An 18,305-nucleotide genomic window follows, 5' to 3' on the forward strand; every position below is an offset into this window, starting at 1 on the left:
TCAGCTGTGCGTACATGGATACCCATTAATGAGGGACGAGTCTTTCCTAATCTTAAAAGCTAAACAACTTTGTTTGAAAACTTTTCAAAACACAGTTCTTGGAGTTAAAATATATGTATCTGACAGCACTAAAACCAAGTTTCTTTCAAAGTATTCTATAGTTATAACTTTTCTATATTTCAGATTGGTTATTTAAAATTAGTTGGAACTTTGGGGTTTCTTCCTAGTATTGCAAGTTTTTTCATCATTTAAGCAGTGAGTTCTGTTTTGCTTCAATGAATCATTTTGGAGGTCTAGGAAAGAAGAGATACTTCTTGGGTAAAATACTACAATAAATCAGGGTCTTGTGGCCCCGTGTCAATCCCCAAAGTCCGAGGCTTTTCTGCAGCTGGTTCTCTGCTTCCTCATTAACAGGTGTGCAAGCTGGCTCAGTGTTTCTCCAGCCACTCTTTCATGTCAGTGACTCTTGAAAGTCTGAGCTATTTTGCTGGTGTTTAGGGATTTGTGTGTGTGTTCATTGTGTGAAATTCAGAAGTTACACAATAGTGCAGAGACACAACAAACATTCACTATCCAGATTAACAATAGTACTTTGTCATGTTTGCTTTTAGCATTTTTTGTTGACTTGAAGTGATAACACAATACAGACACATTAAAATCCCCTTTGACTGTCATCTCTGTTTCTATTCCCCTCTCTGCAGAGACAAGCAAAAGTATGAGTTTTTTGTCTTTCCATTCATTGTTCTATAATATTAACATATAGAGAACCAGAAGTGTATATATGCATACAGGACCATTCATCTTTTTCTTAATAAAAATGATTTTTATCTGTTCATTTATTTAGATCTGATATATTCCTTATACACTTCTATATAATATTCCATGTTGTGAATATACCATGTCATTTAGTCCCTTTGAGATGGCTATTCTGGTTGTTTTCATTGTTTTACTGTCACAAACAAAAATGCAACTGCCATCCTTATTCATATCTCCATGTGCAGAGGGGGAGCTTTTCTAGGGAACTTGTCCAGAAGTGAAACTCGTGGGCAATGCTTCTCTAAGGTGGCCACTCAGCGTGTACTGTGTCCCAGAGTGTGAGGGTACTGTATTCACATCTCTGTATCTACATGGTTCCCTTATGTTTGTATCACTTGATACTGTCAGACCTTTTCAGTTTTGCCAATCATAAAAGCAAAAAAGAAAGCCCATTTTTAATTCCAGTTTTTTTCTCCTTGATAACTAGGAAGGTCAAGCACCTTTTCTTATTTGCATGGGTCATTTGTGTGTTTTTTAAAAAATATACTTGTGGATGTAATTTGCCCATTTGCTGTAGATTATATATTTTTACCAAGCAGTAGGAAAGATAATCTGCATATCATCTTGTTATATGCATTGCTAATATATTTTTCTAATCATTTTATTTTAACCTTGTGTGTGATGTCTTTTAACCCATAGACCCTTTATATTTTGATGTACTCAGGTCCGCCAATATTTGCCTGTACATTGTACATTTTGAGTTGTTTTTTTTTTTCAAGTCATAAGTATATTCCTTGTATTTTTTCTAGTAGTTCCTGTGTTTTGTTTTACATATTTAGGTCCTTAACTCATATGAATATAATTTGAGGGTACACAGTGTACTTTGATATTTTTTATTTTGATCTTATTGATTCACATATGGTCCCAATGCCACATATTGAATAGTCCCCCTAGTGATTTGTGATGTTTTCTGTATCATATCCCAAATTTTCACATTCACTGTGAATCTACTGGGCTTTCTCTTCTCTTCCATTTATCAATGTTGGTTCCTGTATCATTTCCAGCTTGTTTAAATTAACTTATATTTGTAAAATGTTTTGATAACTGTATGGTGAATTACTATACTCTTTTATAAAATCATCTTATGCTAATTTACTATTCTACACAAATTTTATCCTCATTAGGATTATGCACTATTAATCATAGGATCACTGAAAGTAGTATTCTAAGTCATATTCCCATTTATTTTCCTCCTCCCCCTTCTTTTCCTTTCTTCCTCCTCTCTCTCCTTTCTACCTCCTTCCCTGCTGTCCTTGGTCCTTTCAACCATGCTACCCATTTGTCTCTGAATTGGTAACCAATAGCTTCAAAATAAGTTTGGGTCTTGGAGAAGTTCTTTCAGTGGTGATATCACATTTCACAATTACTTAAGGTCTGATTAGTATTCCCTTAAGTATTATAATCTACTTTGGACTCATCTGGGGAATCTGCTGAGATGGAGATGCTGGTCCCAGGTTCATTGACTCTAAATCAGAGGTCCATTGAGTTATCTCGGAGGATAACTCCTTTCAGATACAAAACAGATAAATTGACAGATATAAATTCATGATTTTTAATTGGCAACAAAATTATATTCATTATTCTTCTAACAGATGTCAGCAAGACACCAATTATTTTTGTGGTCAGAAGACAACCTGTTTATGAAGTTGAATTTTTCGAGGTACAACTATACAAATATTAAACATGTGTTCATAGAAATGTAGAAATGTTCATATTTCCATTACTCTGTAATCTTCTTGTGGGAAGGAAGCTTATTTTATATTTTTGTAAAAAATATCCAAAAAGCTCACTACTGGATACAAAGGAAGTTCAGCAGACTGTTGATTAATTGTGACTTTGGGTAATTTATCATCTGTTAGACAAAGAGAATAACAATCAGAATGAAAGGCCCAAAATCCAATATCTAATTCTCATAAATTGCCACAGTTACCTAAGGAGTATGACATGGAGAATCAATAGAAACAGGAAACTTAGAATGAAGAATCTCTGAGAGTTCAGGGTAGTAATAAAATGGCTCAGGACACTTCTCAAAGGTTCTAATTTGCTTATAAGCATAACCTTCATATGGAAAGACAATGATATATGGAGTGAAACAGCATAAGTCTACTAATTGCTAATTAAGACACCAGGGCAAATCCCTTAATTATTTTTTTTTAATTTTTATTTTTACAGAATGCATTTTGATTCATTGTACACAAATGGGTTACAACTTTTCATTTCTGTGGTTGTACACAATGTAGATTCACACCATTTATGTAATCATACATTTACACAGGGTAATACTGTCTATCTCAGTCCACTATCTTTCCTTCCCCAACCCTCTCTCCCTTAAATATGAAGTCAGTTTTCTCGTTTCTAAAATTCTAATAAAAAATATCAGCATCACCTCTGTACCTCTGGTGTGGTTCTCAGGAGCTAAACGTGGAAGCACATTCCAATCGGCCTAACCTCCCTTGTAGCCATGCTCTTTAGAAAAGGAGTTGGAGCGAGGTTCAGGGATCATTCTGTGCATGTCAGATTCAAACCTGGAAACCTCAAAGCTTCTCTTTCTTGCCCTGCCTGTGGCCCTGACTTTTCCCCAAATCCCTGTAGCACTTTGTCTACTAAGAGCTTAGCATATTTTCTTATGTATACACAGACTTGCCTTCTGTTCCATAAATGAATTGATAGCAAAGATTCATCTGAGGAACCTTCGAAAACGCAGATATCAGTCCCAGACCCACTGAATCTGAATCAGAGGCCGTGTGATACACAGTATAAGACTATAGACAACAGAGTCTGATCAACAGAATTGAATCCTACTTCTACTTAATAGCAGTGTGACCCTGGCTGAGTCACTTAATGTCTCTATGACTGAGTATTTAATAGTAAGATTGTAAGGAAGAGGAAATGAGTAAATACATAGAGGGATCTAGAATGATGCCTGGTACTTTGTAAACACTCTATAAACATTGGCTCACCTAAACTTTTCATTCTTCCCCACATCAAGAACAGTCTATGGAGTAACAGAATTTCTGAGGCCTTCAACTAGTGTAAGACAAGTATGTGACAGGTGTTCTGCAATTTCCCTGTGTGTGCCAGTCTTCCCAGGCTGCATGGGGTCCAGTGCCACTACCAGTGGGTTGGAATGACCATCTGAGAAAGCATGCATTTGCCATTCATGGTTTATGAGATGATGTGAGCCCATTCTCAAAAGCATGATAATCCAAGAGACGGTAGTATATCTTAATTCTTTTTTGAATTTCCAGTTCTCCCTCCTCAACCAGAAAACATCAAGATCTCCAACATCACAGATTCCACGGCTGTGATTTCTTGGACAATACTGGATGGCTATTCTATTTCTTCCGTTATCATCCGTTACAAGGTTCAGGGCAAGAATGAAGACCAGCACATCGATGTGAAGATCAAGAATGCCACCATCACTCAGTACCAACTCAAGGGCCTGGAGCCTGAAACGGCATACCAGGTGGACATCTTTGCTGAGAACAACATAGGGTCAAGCAACCCGTCCTTTTCCCATGAGCTGATGACCCTCCCAGAGTCTCAAGGTTGGTGGAGTGGATAGGTATTTACAAAGGGTTAGTTTTGGACAGTATTAGAAAAATTGCAATGTTTTAAGATATTCACCCCATACATATGTCATAATTCATTTGTCCTAATAGGTTTTATCATCACTATGTAGGTCCTTAAAATCAAAGTACCTCAGTGAAGGATTCCTGTTGGTCTCTATTCTTTTATTAAACCTTGAAACAGATTAGCTTAATGTCATACCCCATCTAACAAGAAGACTCTGAGGAATAAGAATTTTGATTCTGTGGTGAAAGAAGAGTGAGGAACCTGCCTGTGGAAGATGGATTGATTTGGGCACCTCAGTGGGAGGTTCCAAGAACTATGTTCCATTCTTTTTTTTTTTTTTTTTTTTTTTTCCAAAATGAACTCTCCTGTTAGCTTGGATAATACTATGCTATTCTGAGTTTCTTCTACTCTTTTAATCCAGGTTATTAGGTCCTCATGTCCCCCTCCAACCTCACCCAACTTTGGGGAGGGCAAGCTCTTTGAGATTGATAGAGATCCTCCCAGAGTGCCCAGCACACTGTGTCACTGATTGTGAGTGTTGAATGTCATCACAAGAAGCAGAGCCCCCAAGTGGAAGAGGCTGCAACTGAGGGTCTCCTTCAAGTCTGTGCACATGGCGCCTCCTAGTCCTCTGCAGTGTATAATGTGTGCAAGGGAGGTAGACAGTAGGATTTCAGAGGGAAAGGTGATTTTTACAAATTTACAATTTGGGTTAATCTGTTTTCACAGAAAGTCTTATAGCACTAAAAATTTCCTGGTTCTCTTGAAGGTTTACCTAAGATACAAAAGAAGGTGTGTTTCCATTTTTGATTCTGGAGCAATTTTGAAATGTCCAAGGAATGATGCATTGTAGTTTTCAGATCACATTCTTAATAAATGCCTCATTTTTATAATTACTGTATTTTGGTAAAATATCTATTGATATTAAATCCAAGCTATACATAAAATACAAAGAAAAGACATTTAAAAACAAAACACAACAAAAAATATCCTCACCATTCTAGATGTCTTTGCATGTACACTACATAGACAGAGGAAGATGAGCACAGAGAAATATTTCATGAAGTGGGATCATGATCTATGTTCTGTTATTAATAACAAAATATGTTGAGTTTAATCACATTTAAATAAGGGAAAGAAGTAGAAGTATTAGATAAGTCCTTAATAGCTTATTTTGACCTGAGCCTAAAGTTGAATTTTTTTTTTCTTATCCCTTCTACCATCTTTCCCTCCTCCTGCCCTTGGGTATCACCCAGTGTTTTCTATTAGCTCTTTAAAACAAGGAAAGACAGAAGAAAACTAAATATCTTACACACTCAGCTCTTAGCATCATAGAACATTAAAGCATCCTGGGTGGGGGGATTGAGGTGCAGGGAGGTTTGGGGGCCTTCATCTAGTTAGTCATTCTCACTGCTTTTCAATAATGTTCATCCTCTTGTGACCCTACTTGGAATTAAAAGTTGAACAAATAACTAATGGTGAGCATATTGCCTTTTCAAAAGCATATTTTAGATAAAAGATCTTATAACAACCTTGTGAGTCCGACTCATCTCCTCTAAATTTCAGAAAATAAATGAGCAGCCCAAGGTCACAGTAGGTTCGTGGCAGGGCTTGCTGCACTCCCATTACACGGTGTCTTCTCCCACAGTGTTGGCCTACCTGACCCATCTGCTTCACTTCTCTTCCCCTGCACAGCCCCAGCAGACCTGGGAGGAGGGAAGATGCTGCTTATAGCCATCCTTGGCTCTGCTGGAATGACCTGCCTGACGGTGCTGTTGGCCTTTCTGATCATGCTGCAACTGAAGAAGGCGAACGTCCAAAGGAGAATGGCCCAAGCCTTCCAAAACGTGGTAGTGTGTCATCATCTTACTAGTTAATAAGTGCAAGTCCACATGTAGACAGAACCTTCACTTTAAAAATGTGGACCAGGAGACTTACTTGCAAAGTATATAATTCCCCTAGGCGAGTCTCATTTTCTCTTTGGCTTCCATTATCAAATGGGATGGAGGTAACCTTACTGTATACATCTTGTTCAAACTGGAACAATATTGAGAGTAAAAAGGGTGTTCTTTATTATGTAGGAAAACAGGCCTGAAACAGAGCTGCTCTCTACTCCTTAAAATGAGAGGTGTGATCATTCTGGTGATAAGTTACTTCAGGGAACAATCTTGCAGTAGAATGAATTGAGCATTCTGGGTAAGGAAGGGCATGAGAGTAACCAGACCTTACCCAGTGTGAGAGGAAATGATGTGCTGACCTAGACAGGTCTCCCTATTCTTGATTCCCATTCCCTCTTCTAACGTACCCCTCAATCCCATCATCCCTCACATGTATAACAATCGTACATGCCTGTGTGCTTCCCATTCCTGTGAACACTCAGCCTGCACTCAGTTTGTGGCACTGGGTGCCGCTGCCTTGTTATTTATCTAGGAATTTTGACCTGTAGCAAAGGTCTGCAAGATCATACTTTACCAATAGCCATTCCACAAGAATCTTTTTTTTTTTTTTTTTGTATACTAAAACCTGGACATTTCTCTACTTTATGATATCAAGCTCTGTCATGTCAAATTACTTTGTACCTGACTTTATCAATTCTGTATATAAAACGAGTATAATGACATGTGTGAAATGAGGTATTCCTTCATGGGTTGGAGTCCCCAAGGTTCTCCTCCATGAAGGTCAGGGGAACTGCATTGTCTGACTCCATGTCACGGCTGACTTAACTCCAGCTGTCACTGAAAAGGAAGGACCAAGGAGGTGGAGCTCTGGAGCTTGTCAGGATATCAGTATCAAGATATTGTCAGGAGCCATTTGGATTCAGGAGAACAAAGATACCACGCTGGGTTTTGCTGTAACCATAGCCATCCTGGGGTGTAAGAGATGCTAAAGTTTTTGATAGGAGAAAATGAGAGTGCCAAGTATGGACCAGGACCAAGATGATGCTAGGGCTCTCACATTCAGTGCCTGCTCCATGTGGGATTCCCAAGTTATTTCCACACCAGAACTGAACACTCATTGCAAAGCAGAGTAGAAAACTCAAGAATGACCAAATTGGAAATGAACAACCCATGGCAAACATGGCATACATAGCCATTCTGTTCTTCCTTGACCTTTTCAGGCATGGCTAATTGAGACTCAGACGTAAACTGGGTTCTTCAGAGTGAACTGTGAGATGAAACCTGTTTCCACTTCCATTCTAGAATTAGATATGCGTTTTCTTTTTTCACACGGTGTGGCTTCAAATCAGAAGGCATTCACCTTAGAATAATACAAAAACAATAAAAAAAATTATTTTTCCAGAGGGAAGAACCAGCTGTGCAGTTCAACTCAGGAACTCTGGCCCTGAACAGGAAGGCCAAAAACAACCCAGATCCCACAATTTATCCAGTGCTTGACTGGAATGACATCAAATTTCAAGATGTGATTGGGGAGGGCAACTTTGGCCAGGTCCTTAAAGCGCGCATCAAGAAGGATGGGTTACGGATGGACGCTGCCATCAAGAGAATGAAAGGTCAGTGGTTACATAGTCAGCATTTCAACAGGGTGGGGAGACAACTGGATTTCCTGTTGAAGTCTTTCCGCTATGGCCTTACATTTTTTTTTTTTTTGGCCTGCTGTCAGCTGTGCCTGCAGTGTGCAGCTGAAGATGATGCTTCCTTCGAGATGCAGCCTGTGATAGCATCAGGAGGCAGATGTGAAGTTAGGAGTCATTCGACACCAATGTCATGATTCCCGGGAATTTGGAAACACTGATTCTCTGTCATATTCTGCTAACTTTGGGGGAGCATCATTATTTGTCAAAATGGAGTAGTTTCAAAATTGAGCATGCATCAGAATCACCTGGAAGGTTTATTTAAAATCACTGTTGGGCCAATTGCAGGGGTGCATGGCTATAATTTTAGTAATTCAGGAGACAGATGGGAGGATTCCAAGTTCAAGTCCAGCCTTAGCAACTTAGTGACACCCTATCTCAAAAAATAAAAAAGGTTGAAGATGTAGCTGAGTAGAGTGCCATTGGGTTCAATCCTGACTTCCACAAGAACAAAGACAAATACAAAAAACAAAACAAACAAATAAACAAAAAACTGTTGGGTTGCATCTGGGGTGGGGACAGAGAATTTGGATCTTAAAATTCCCAAGTGATGCTGATCCTGTTTATTTGGAAACTATACTTTTTGAATAACAATCTCTGTGGGTTTTCTGCACCAAAATTTCTGGAGACATTGTCAGAAATGCATCCAGATGGATTTCCCCACACCCAGTTCTGCATTCACATGTCTGGGGTGGTATATGAGACTCCCTGTTCTAAATAGGCTTACTCAATAGTTCTTACAGCCAGGCACGGTGGTGCATGCCTGTAATCTCAGTGATTTAGGAGGCTGAGAGAGGAGGATTGCAAGGTGGAGGCCAGCCTGGAAAACTTGTGTCGAAATAAAAACCAAAAAGGACTGGGGATGCAGCCCAGTGGTGGAGAGGGTCTCTGGATTCAATCCCTAGTAAACCCCTACCAACTTCTTCTGCATATGCAAGTTTAAAAATCACTGATCTAAAGTAATATGAACTAAATCCTTCCAACTGTGTTCATCTCGAAACTGCTTGGTACCTACTTATTTAATAAGTAGGGATAATAAATATTGAGGAAGCAGAATACCTGGCTTACTGGCAGCACAGCTGCCTTCTGAGTGAAGTGGCAGTTTCTGCAGGCCTTAACTGTGAAGCTGCCTATTGATTTTACAGCCTGTGTGCCCAAAAAGTGGTCCCTTAGAGCAGAGAATGTGATTAACTGTGGCATTGTGCAGTTCCACCTCAGGGGCTCTCTAAGATCCCTGATGGCTTTTCCTTCTTTTAGACTGCAGTATGGAACCTAAGATGAGAATTAACGCTAAAGCTTTTTAAATCATCTGCTTTCTGCATTGTTAAGAAGACCACATCAGGAAACAAAACGTTACCTATGCTTAGAGATAGTAATGTATTTCTTTTAAAAATGCAAACATGTAAAAAAAAAAAACAACAAAAACTTAATAGCCAGAAATCTCTCTTCTGTTCTTTTCATCATGCGGAATTTGGGGAAGCTGTGTAAATGGTGAGAGGAGACAGTAATAGAATCTTATGAAGTCAGTTTGTACTGGGATCTGACCCAAGCCCGATTTTCCATCTTGTGCCATGTGAAGAGGTAAAATAGCTTAACAAGACAGAAGGAGCAATGCATCCAAGGATGTACTGAAGTAAGACCAAAATTTTCCTAAGACATTGACCTTCAGGACCCAAGCCACAGTGAGGTTCCTGTTGCTGTGAACAGGACACTGAATTTGGAATTTCCTGTCAGTCTTATAGGTACCACTAGCCCACCTAAGATGTCCCTGCATTTCTCAGCAGTTTGACCATGCACACAGCCACCTGTACCTCATCTCCCCCTCCCCTACAATGTTATTTTTCCAAAATCAGTATTAGCAACCTATCTTTCACTCAAGACTGATTGGTCAGTTCATGCACCAGCCATGCTGGTGGCTCTTCCTCTGGCCAAAGTGCCTTGGAGAGAAAGGGCAAAAAGAATAGAATAGGAAAAAAAAATGCAACCCAGTTTTCTGACTAAAGGAGTACCTATAAAATGTCACTGGGATTTGATTTGTTTAGCAAGCCTGGTTTGTTAAAAAGTTAAGTTAACATGATTAAAGTAAGACAAGTGCATTATTGGCCATGTTTCACCAGAACTTTGATTCTCTTCCTTAGCTTTTTGTCTCTGGATGGCAGATTTAGCTGGAAGAGCTAAAATCTAAACATTGGGGAAGCTCCACCTCTGAGTCATTTCATTGAGTATTTCAGGGTCAAACAAGAAAACTTTGGAGTGATGGTTCTCATCCAGGTGCAATTTTGTCCCCTGGGTGACATTTGGCCATGCCTTGTACATTTTTGGTTGGGCTTCTGGTATCCAGTGGGTAGAGGTCAGCGGTGCTGCTACACATCCTGCAATGCACAAGACAGCCCCCAGCAGCACTAAGGCTGAGAAGCTCTGTTTTAGAGCAGTCTCTTTGGGTACAGTTTTCCAGCTTGATGGTGGCTGAGGGCACCTGAAGGTCCTGAGGAGCAGGAGGGAACAGTTGTGTTGGAAAAGGTTTAAAGAGGGATCACAACCCTTGACTTCCTTCCCAGAATATGCCTCCAAAGATGACCACAGGGACTTTGCAGGAGAACTGGAGGTGCTTTGTAAACTTGGACATCATCCAAACATCATCAATCTCTTGGGAGCATGTGAACATCGAGGTAAGGTGTTTTTTTCTTGTTTTTCCTGCCAAACTATTTTATTTTATTTTTTGTAAACAGGCCCATTCCATACTGAAACTGAGAAAGATAATAATCTTAAGAAGGTTACCTATTAAGTTGCAGTTCCAATTGAATTCTAGTTCCAATAATGGATTGAGCCATGGTTTGCCTTTTTTTAAATTGTAAATCTTTGTTGAGAAAATTTAACCAGTCGAATTGTTAATACAATACTACGTATGACTTCAGCTTGTCATCTTTTTGACTTATGACTGTGCTTCACCTGTTTCCAGAATCTTAGCACTCTCTCGATTAGATGGAATCTTCTCTCTCACATCAGGGTCATCTCCACACTCACTCCAGTCCTTTTCATGCTCATTTCCAGGCAATCAATATCAAGTTCAGGTTCTTCTTCAATTTCAACCACAAATATTCCTCCTTTTCCTTTTTCTTGTCTAGTTTCGATATCCTGACTCATGGTTGGTAGTGGTTCCTCTGGAGTTTTTTGTTTTGTTTTGTTTTAATCACTGTGCTTTAGGCAATGACAGGTTTAATTGGACTGGAAGGTTCTTGACCATCTACTCTTCCTCTGGATTTCGATCTTACTAATGCACTCATAGTTCACACTGAAACGAGAATTTGTAAACCAAAGACTCTTCAGGTTGCCAGGCGTCAGCCGATAGTCTGACACAAAGCCAAGAAAGAAATATATATGGTGATTATAGCTGAAATACAAAGTCTGTGGGGTTAACTGCACCAGTCAATCCCACTTCTCCTAAGCCAGTTTGCCATCTATTGGCGGGGTGGTGCTGAGGCTGGATCATTTGACCTCTACAGTGGTCAAGCTATTGCTGCCCAAAGTTATCCATGGCTCCTACCAGCCCCCATCCTCACTAACCTAGGGGTGTTCTCAACTACGATTATTACAAGGGGGGAATGGGGCACCTTCACCAGCTGAAAGAGTGGCATGCTCAGGTTCTTGTCTGCCTTTTCATTGTTCCTTAGAGCCCAAGAAATTGGTATTCTGAATGTTAACACCATGAATGCCAAAAATGTACTGTAAAATGAAAGAACTGATGATGCTTAGATTACATAATAAGAATAATAAGCAGCTTATATATGATGGTTCTTTGCTTTTATCCAAAGGGCCTTCATGTACAATTAGATTGGAGCTTTACAACTATTCTATATAACACTTTCAAACTTACATTGTGAACTCGAATGTTGAGTCCTTGCTATTGTGATGTGTGTGATGAGCTATGAATGAGCAGGTTACAGTAAAAATCTGAGTTCACCCTGCATGAGTTTATAATTCTGAATGTATAAACTCAATTCCTCATGGAAAAGTTTACTCCCACAGAAAAGCTCCATGCAGTGATTTATAAACTTGACAATCTCTTGTGGACTTTGAGCACAAACATCAACAATAGAAAAGTGACTACTTCCATTTCCTCAATTTATTAAAATAAAAATGAGTACTTTTGATGATGTATCATTTTATGATCCAACAAGGGTGTAATTCTGGAAGCTAGATCATGTCCCTGAGTTACATAATGAAGTAATATTTATTTTTGAGCTGCTTCCTGAAAACTATAATCAGTATGGGATTGCAGTGAGAAAAAAAATCACACTAACAACAGAAAAATATGTATCTTAAAAAAACTGTTGCTCTATCACATTAGCACATAATTCTTTGACTCCTAAAATTTACAATTCAATAAAGATGTAAGAAAGCATAGTTATAGTAGAATTTCTCTTTCCGGATAACACAACAGAATTCAATGTTAGATTTCTTTTTTGTCAGAATTTCAATTTCTTAGAATATTTTTGAAGTTCAAATTCATTTGACATTTAAACTTTACCAAAACAAAACCTCCTTAAAAAAATAAAACAGCAAAATCACTTTAGTTTTCACTGACTCTAAAGAGGAATGATTTTATTAAAGAAAAAAAGCGGGGGAGAAGGGGTGGGAAATCTTTGGAATTAAAAAAAATGGATAATGGGCCATTCCTTTTTCCAGGAACTATTTTATTTTTTCCTAAAAGTTTGGGTTTTCTGGTTCTGTTATGCAAAATACAATTTTTGAAATGATACTCCGCTGGTCAGTTGCCTCAATCAGCAATGTGATGACTTAGGGTTCTGATGAGTAGAAGGACGAGGAGAATGTTACTGCTGTGTGTCCTTCCACTATGTGCTTTTAATGGTTTTTAATACCCTTAAGAAAAGCTAGAGACAGACTGTAGTAACGTACCTGGCCCATAGTAATTATTTATGAATACTTAAGGTGGTGTGAAGAAGTGTCCTCCATGTGGAAGAGGATGCTTTGAGCTCATTCTACTAGGATCACCCAGTGGGTGAAAGCACTTCTGGAATTCCATTCACATCAGTCCACATTTATAGGAATGGAGAGGAGAGTCGGGGAGAAGGATGCCCCCTTAGAGTACTGCAGGAGGATGCCACTTAGTCCCTCCTGTCCCCGGCATTACCAGCTTGGTAGCACTGGGTGTGTTTCTATTAGACAGAAGGGAGTTTGTAAGCAGTTGCCAAGGACCATGGTACATATCCAGAACCTCACAGGTGTTTAGCTGCGGCTGCAGCAATGCACTGGTCCTTTCCCCACAGGTTACTTGTACCTGGCCATCGAGTACGCCCCTCACGGAAACCTCCTAGACTTCCTGCGCAAGAGCCGCGTGCTAGAGACCGACCCTGCGTTCGCCATCGCCAACAGCACCGCTTCTACGCTGTCCTCGCAGCAGCTGCTGCATTTTGCTGCAGACGTGGCCCGGGGCATGGACTACTTGAGTCAAAAGCAGGTTTGCCCTGAGGACTCTGCTCTGGGCATATTTCCTCTGTAATTAGGGCTTTCGATTTGCAGGATTTTTCTGTCGACCTTTCATCTTTAATTCCTTCTTAGTCTCCTTAATTTTATTTTGTTAATATTGCATCTATTAATATGCAATTCAATCCTCAATATTGACAGTTTATTCATCTAGTAAATTTCATAACATGTATCTGGTGATCTGCCTTAAATCTTAGTTTGGTTTGCCTCCAAATAATGCACAGTAGCAGAGGCACTACATTGGAATCAGATTGTTTAATGACCTGTACTTCCCGCCCCCCCCTTAAATGCTTCTCCCAGGATGTGGTGGGGTCATTTGGCTGAATATGCTATCTGAGACTTTTAGAGAGGTACTTTAAGGGAACTGGATTCTGGTGACTTTTAAAAACCTTCATACTATTATTTCTTCTCTTCTTAACCTTGTCTCCAGGGCTTTGTGCTAACATAAGTTAGTGGAAAAGCAAGTTTTATGCTGAAAATACTTGCTTTTTTTAAATTTCAGTTCATCCACAGAGATCTGGCTGCCAGGAACATTTTAGTAGGTGAAAACTACGTAGCGAAAATAGCAGATTTTGGATTGTCCCGAGGTCAAGAAGTATATGTGAAAAAGACAATGGTGAGTTCAGAACAGATACTGCTAACCAACATACTTCCCAAGGGCCCCCGTCTCCTAATGGCACTTCTCTTAGAACACCAGTGCTCTGTAGTGACTGAAATATGACTGTCTCCTGGCAGATGTTGCCTGGCCCAGCAAGCATTCTCTCAAGTTTTGGTTCCTAACATGATATGGTCTCCATGTTTCCAGTGATGGACACACTGTCTCACGTGGCCATATAATTGAACTTTCAGAACTTGTGGTTCAGGCAGAGTGTCTGGTCTGTAGTCAGTCTAGTCCCTTCAGTGTCTTTCTCCTGAACCTCTGAGGAGCTCCCACAATCCCCTCATGAACAATAATATCTCAGAGAAACAAAAACTTCTCCCAAATCAAGGAAATACATGAATGGGTTCCTAAATCATAAGGAGGCCCTGTAGAGAAATTTATAATTTTTTTTTTTTGGTATTCGGGATTGAACCTAGGGGTGCTCTACCACTAAGCTACATCCCAGCCCTTTTTAGTTTTTATGGTCGTTCCTTTTCTAGGTTAGAGAAATCACATAGGTTCAGTTTTCCTGGTACTGTTCCAGCTGTCAAGTGGTACAGAATGTCTTTTTTGCTTCATGGGCACCGAATTGAATTGCCTCTTAGTCAGGCTTGGGTCCTGCGTTTATCCTCAAATCTAGGTTTCCTTTTTTCTTAATGTATTTATTTTAGTTACTGACAAGATAAATCAGAAACAATACTCAAGCCATCTTTTTTAAAGGAAAGCACCCATAATTCACTACCTTGACACTTTTTTATTTTTAGCTTCTTTCCAGAGCATACCTATTTTTAGATAGTCAAAAGCTAGTGAACATAATCATTTTGGATCTTTTTTTGATGAAGGCTTGAAGTGGGGCCCTGCTGGCCCTGCCCATGGCCCTGCAGTCTGATCACCAGCACCCTACTGAGGGCTGGCTTCCAGACAGTCCTTTCTTCCCTGGACTTTGCAGACTGACCTACTCAATGCAGGTGTTTCTCTTTAAAGAAGCAGGACCCATCACTCACCCATCTAGTCTAGCTCTCCCAATTCCTATCTCCTTCACAGAATCCCTTGCCACTTCATTCTGGCGTTTGGGGGTTGTGGCATCCCAAACGAGGTGGGTGAAGGGATTTATACAAGTCGAGTGATAGTTGCTCTATGAACTACGTGTTTGGATGTGCTCAGATTCCCAAGGCTAACACTTGTTTGTTCTGCATTTAACAAAGGACAAGGATTTCTTGGAAATCTTAGGGATGCTGAGAGGGGAAGAGCACTGGTCAGGGCCCAACTCTGTCTCATGAGAGAAGAGTAATGTGTTCAGTGGCAGCATTGGACTGGGCAAGGTGAGGGAAGAGGAAAGAAAGGAGAAAATATTGGAAAGGTATAATCTCTCTGCAAGGAGGGTGCAGTGCAGCAAGGCACCACTAGAGGGAAGAGTGATTATCTTCTCTGATCCAATTTTTAAATCAGGATTCCAACTTTCACTGTTTCTTGGAATCATCTGGGGAACTTTAAGAAAATACAGATGTTGAGTCTTACCTCTAGATAGTTGATTCCAGTGGTCAGAGATGTGTGTTATCCTGCGTTAGTTTGGGTTTTTACGTACTCTTAAATGATTCTACTATTAGAGATGTTGCCACATTCTTCTGTACTAAGTGATTTGAAATTTTACCATCATTAATGTATCCATCCCCTCATCACTGATTTATTTATCACTATGATGTTTCATGCTTATTCTAGGTTTTGGAGTAACACACTTCAGAGATAGATTTCACTTTCAGAGTTCACACATAGATATACCACTAATAATTTTACCAGTCCATAAATGTTAAGGGTGAGGAAATCACACATGCCATGGGGGCCCAGAGAAGTGCACTAGAACCAAGCCTGTGGGCAGTCAGAGAGGTCTTCCTAGAGGAGGCCATCACCTGTGTCTAACAGTAAATGTTGGATACTGGATGTGAAAATGAATCAGATGGGCTGGAGGGTATGCTATGTACAAAAAGTATAGAGTCAAAGGAGAGCATGGGACCTATAGGGATCCAGTAGTTCAACAAAGCTGGAGAGTACTGCAGAAACAGGAGAAGGGTTAAAATTTCAGGCTGCTACTCATGTAGCTCTTGGATTTTGAATTGGTGAATGTTCATGATGTGTGGAAAAGCATGATACTATGATCTCAATCACACAAAATGTTGTATTATGTATGTATATGCACGACCTGGAGGGACACGTCCAACTAAGCTGCTTGTGACTGGATGACTTTGTTCTTTGCTTGTGTTTTTATTTTTTCTAGAATGTACACATTCACTTTTTAAAAAATAAAAGCTATTTTAAAAACAAACAAAAAAATTTAGGCTGGAAGAGGAAGCAGGGAGAAGATCTTGAGAGTCCTTGAATTCCAGCTAAGCATTGGGATCTTGGAACAGTGATATTAAGAAATTTTAAGGAAAATAACCACATGGTTAGTTTTGCTGTTTCAATGTCCCATGTGGAGGACCCTCTGTTAGAGTGAGTGAGGTCAGTTAGACACAGAGGTCAGTGACCAAGTGGTTGTCATGAGGTGGTGGATGATGGTGGCCTGAACCAAGGTGGTAGCTACAGGGACAGATCCAACTGAAGTAAAAAGGAAAAAAAAAAAAATGCACATGGAACTTGGTAACTGGGCAGTGTGAGGTTAGAAGCCAGTGAGTACTAAGACACAGTAAATGTGGCCCTCACCGTCCATCCTTAGCCATGACGGGGAAGAGAGCTGCAGTAACATGGGAGACAGGGTGGGGTGGATGCAGAGTAAAGGAGGGTGTGAGTGGGAGAACATTAAAGGTGTAGATGTGGGAAAGGACACTTTTATGTTTGAACATAGAAGTGCCCTTTGGGATTTATAATCATATACTTCCAAATATTGCCACTTCACAAGGAACTGGGAGAGTACAGCACATTTAGGAATCATCCTGGGACAGGGTAGGGTGGTTGCATGGATGAGTGACCTGGGAGAATGCCTGTTGGGCAGTGCTAAGAAATCCCTCTGGTACTCCTAGCTAATGTAGCTCAAGTGCTGCTGATAAAAGTCTGAATAAACTTCTGGGAGGGACGATCTCTCAGTGGCAAACCATATGATTCCTGGGGTGGGTGGCTAGGAAAAGAGCTTCAAATCTCATAGAATTTGAGGAAACAGGGAAAAAATAAATCAGACACCAAACTTCACAATGTCCAGTCTACATCTCATTTTGCCTATGGGGACCATTAAGTCGAAAAAAAACCCAAAAAACCTGGAGTGAGGGCCAGCACCCAAAGAGTGAGTGTATGTGAGTATGTCTTTGTCTCACTTCCAAATGCAATGTAAATTACACTGGCTATAAGTTATTTCAACCTCTGTTGATACATATGCATACGGTTCCCTGGGATCCAAAATGCTCTTTCCTCCCCGTGTATCTAATGATGCCTATACATCTTAAGGAACAGGGCTCAGGTGTCTACCGCTCTGGAAAATCCAGCCCCCCATGGCCTCCAGTTGGTCATCCCAATGTTCTCATTCCCCTTTCCCACATTATGATTCTTAGTTTCTATGCCTGTTGCCTCTTTAAGTCACTGGATGGCCTCAAGAACCACAAGGTAAATACGAATGACCAAATGATGGTCAATATGTATAAATGTGCACATCCACAAATTCATGTACAATTGTACAGTGAACTGTGTAGGGGTCTTTTGAGGTAAGACACTATCTGCACATTTTTGAATTTGAAAACATGCTTGTGACTGAGACATGCGTAAAGCAAATTCTGCTGTGCCTTAAGTCTGCTGAGTACCACATAGGGTTCCCTGTGGGCTTTGAGGAAGCCACAGCCCAGGCACAGAACATCTGAAGGGTCCCTGCCTTAAGTGGCCTCTCCTTTTCTTCTCTGTAGGGAAGGCTCCCAGTGCGCTGGATGGCGATCGAGTCTCTAAATTACAGTGTGTATACAACCAACAGTGACGTGTGAGTAAGCTCCTTATTGCTAAGGGATTTGTTTTCCCCCGAAGAAAAATCTACATTTGACAGAGGTTTTGAAGAGAAGCAGGAATATCCTACACTTCTGTGGAGGAAATAGGATAAATGAAGCCACAGAATAGTTTTCAGGGTATAAAATCCCTGATGTCAGGTTTTGGGTTTCCTTTGCTTCAAGTTGTGAACTCTTGATCTCTAAAGGAAGGGCATATGGG

At 40.1% G+C, this 18,305-nt stretch overlaps 1 protein-coding gene across 2 annotated transcripts in view; it reads left to right on the top strand.

Annotated features, from left to right (window-relative positions):
* The window catches only part of TEK (TEK receptor tyrosine kinase), a 113,115-nt gene that overhangs the window by 89,063 nt on the left and 5,747 nt on the right, over positions 1–18,305 (top strand). Inside the window, exons 13-19 of one of the 2 annotated variants that reach the window (XM_079112345.1) lie at positions 4,065–4,364; positions 6,088–6,242; positions 7,693–7,903; positions 10,543–10,653; positions 13,273–13,463; positions 13,992–14,105; positions 18,011–18,081. In XM_079112345.1, the coding sequence (XP_078968471.1) occupies positions 4,065–4,364; positions 6,088–6,242; positions 7,693–7,903; positions 10,543–10,653; positions 13,273–13,463; positions 13,992–14,105; positions 18,011–18,081 (1,153 nt within the window). The remainder of the gene's footprint in view (positions 1–4,064; positions 4,365–6,087; positions 6,243–7,692; positions 7,904–10,542; positions 10,654–13,272; positions 13,464–13,991; positions 14,106–18,010; positions 18,082–18,305) is intronic. The other variant, XM_079112346.1, reaches the window with a different exon arrangement.

The sequence above is a fragment of the Sciurus vulgaris genome, assembly GCF_902686455.1.
Source record: "Sciurus vulgaris genome assembly, chromosome: 15".
NCBI classification, from domain to species: Eukaryota; Metazoa; Chordata; class Mammalia; order Rodentia; family Sciuridae; genus Sciurus; species Sciurus vulgaris.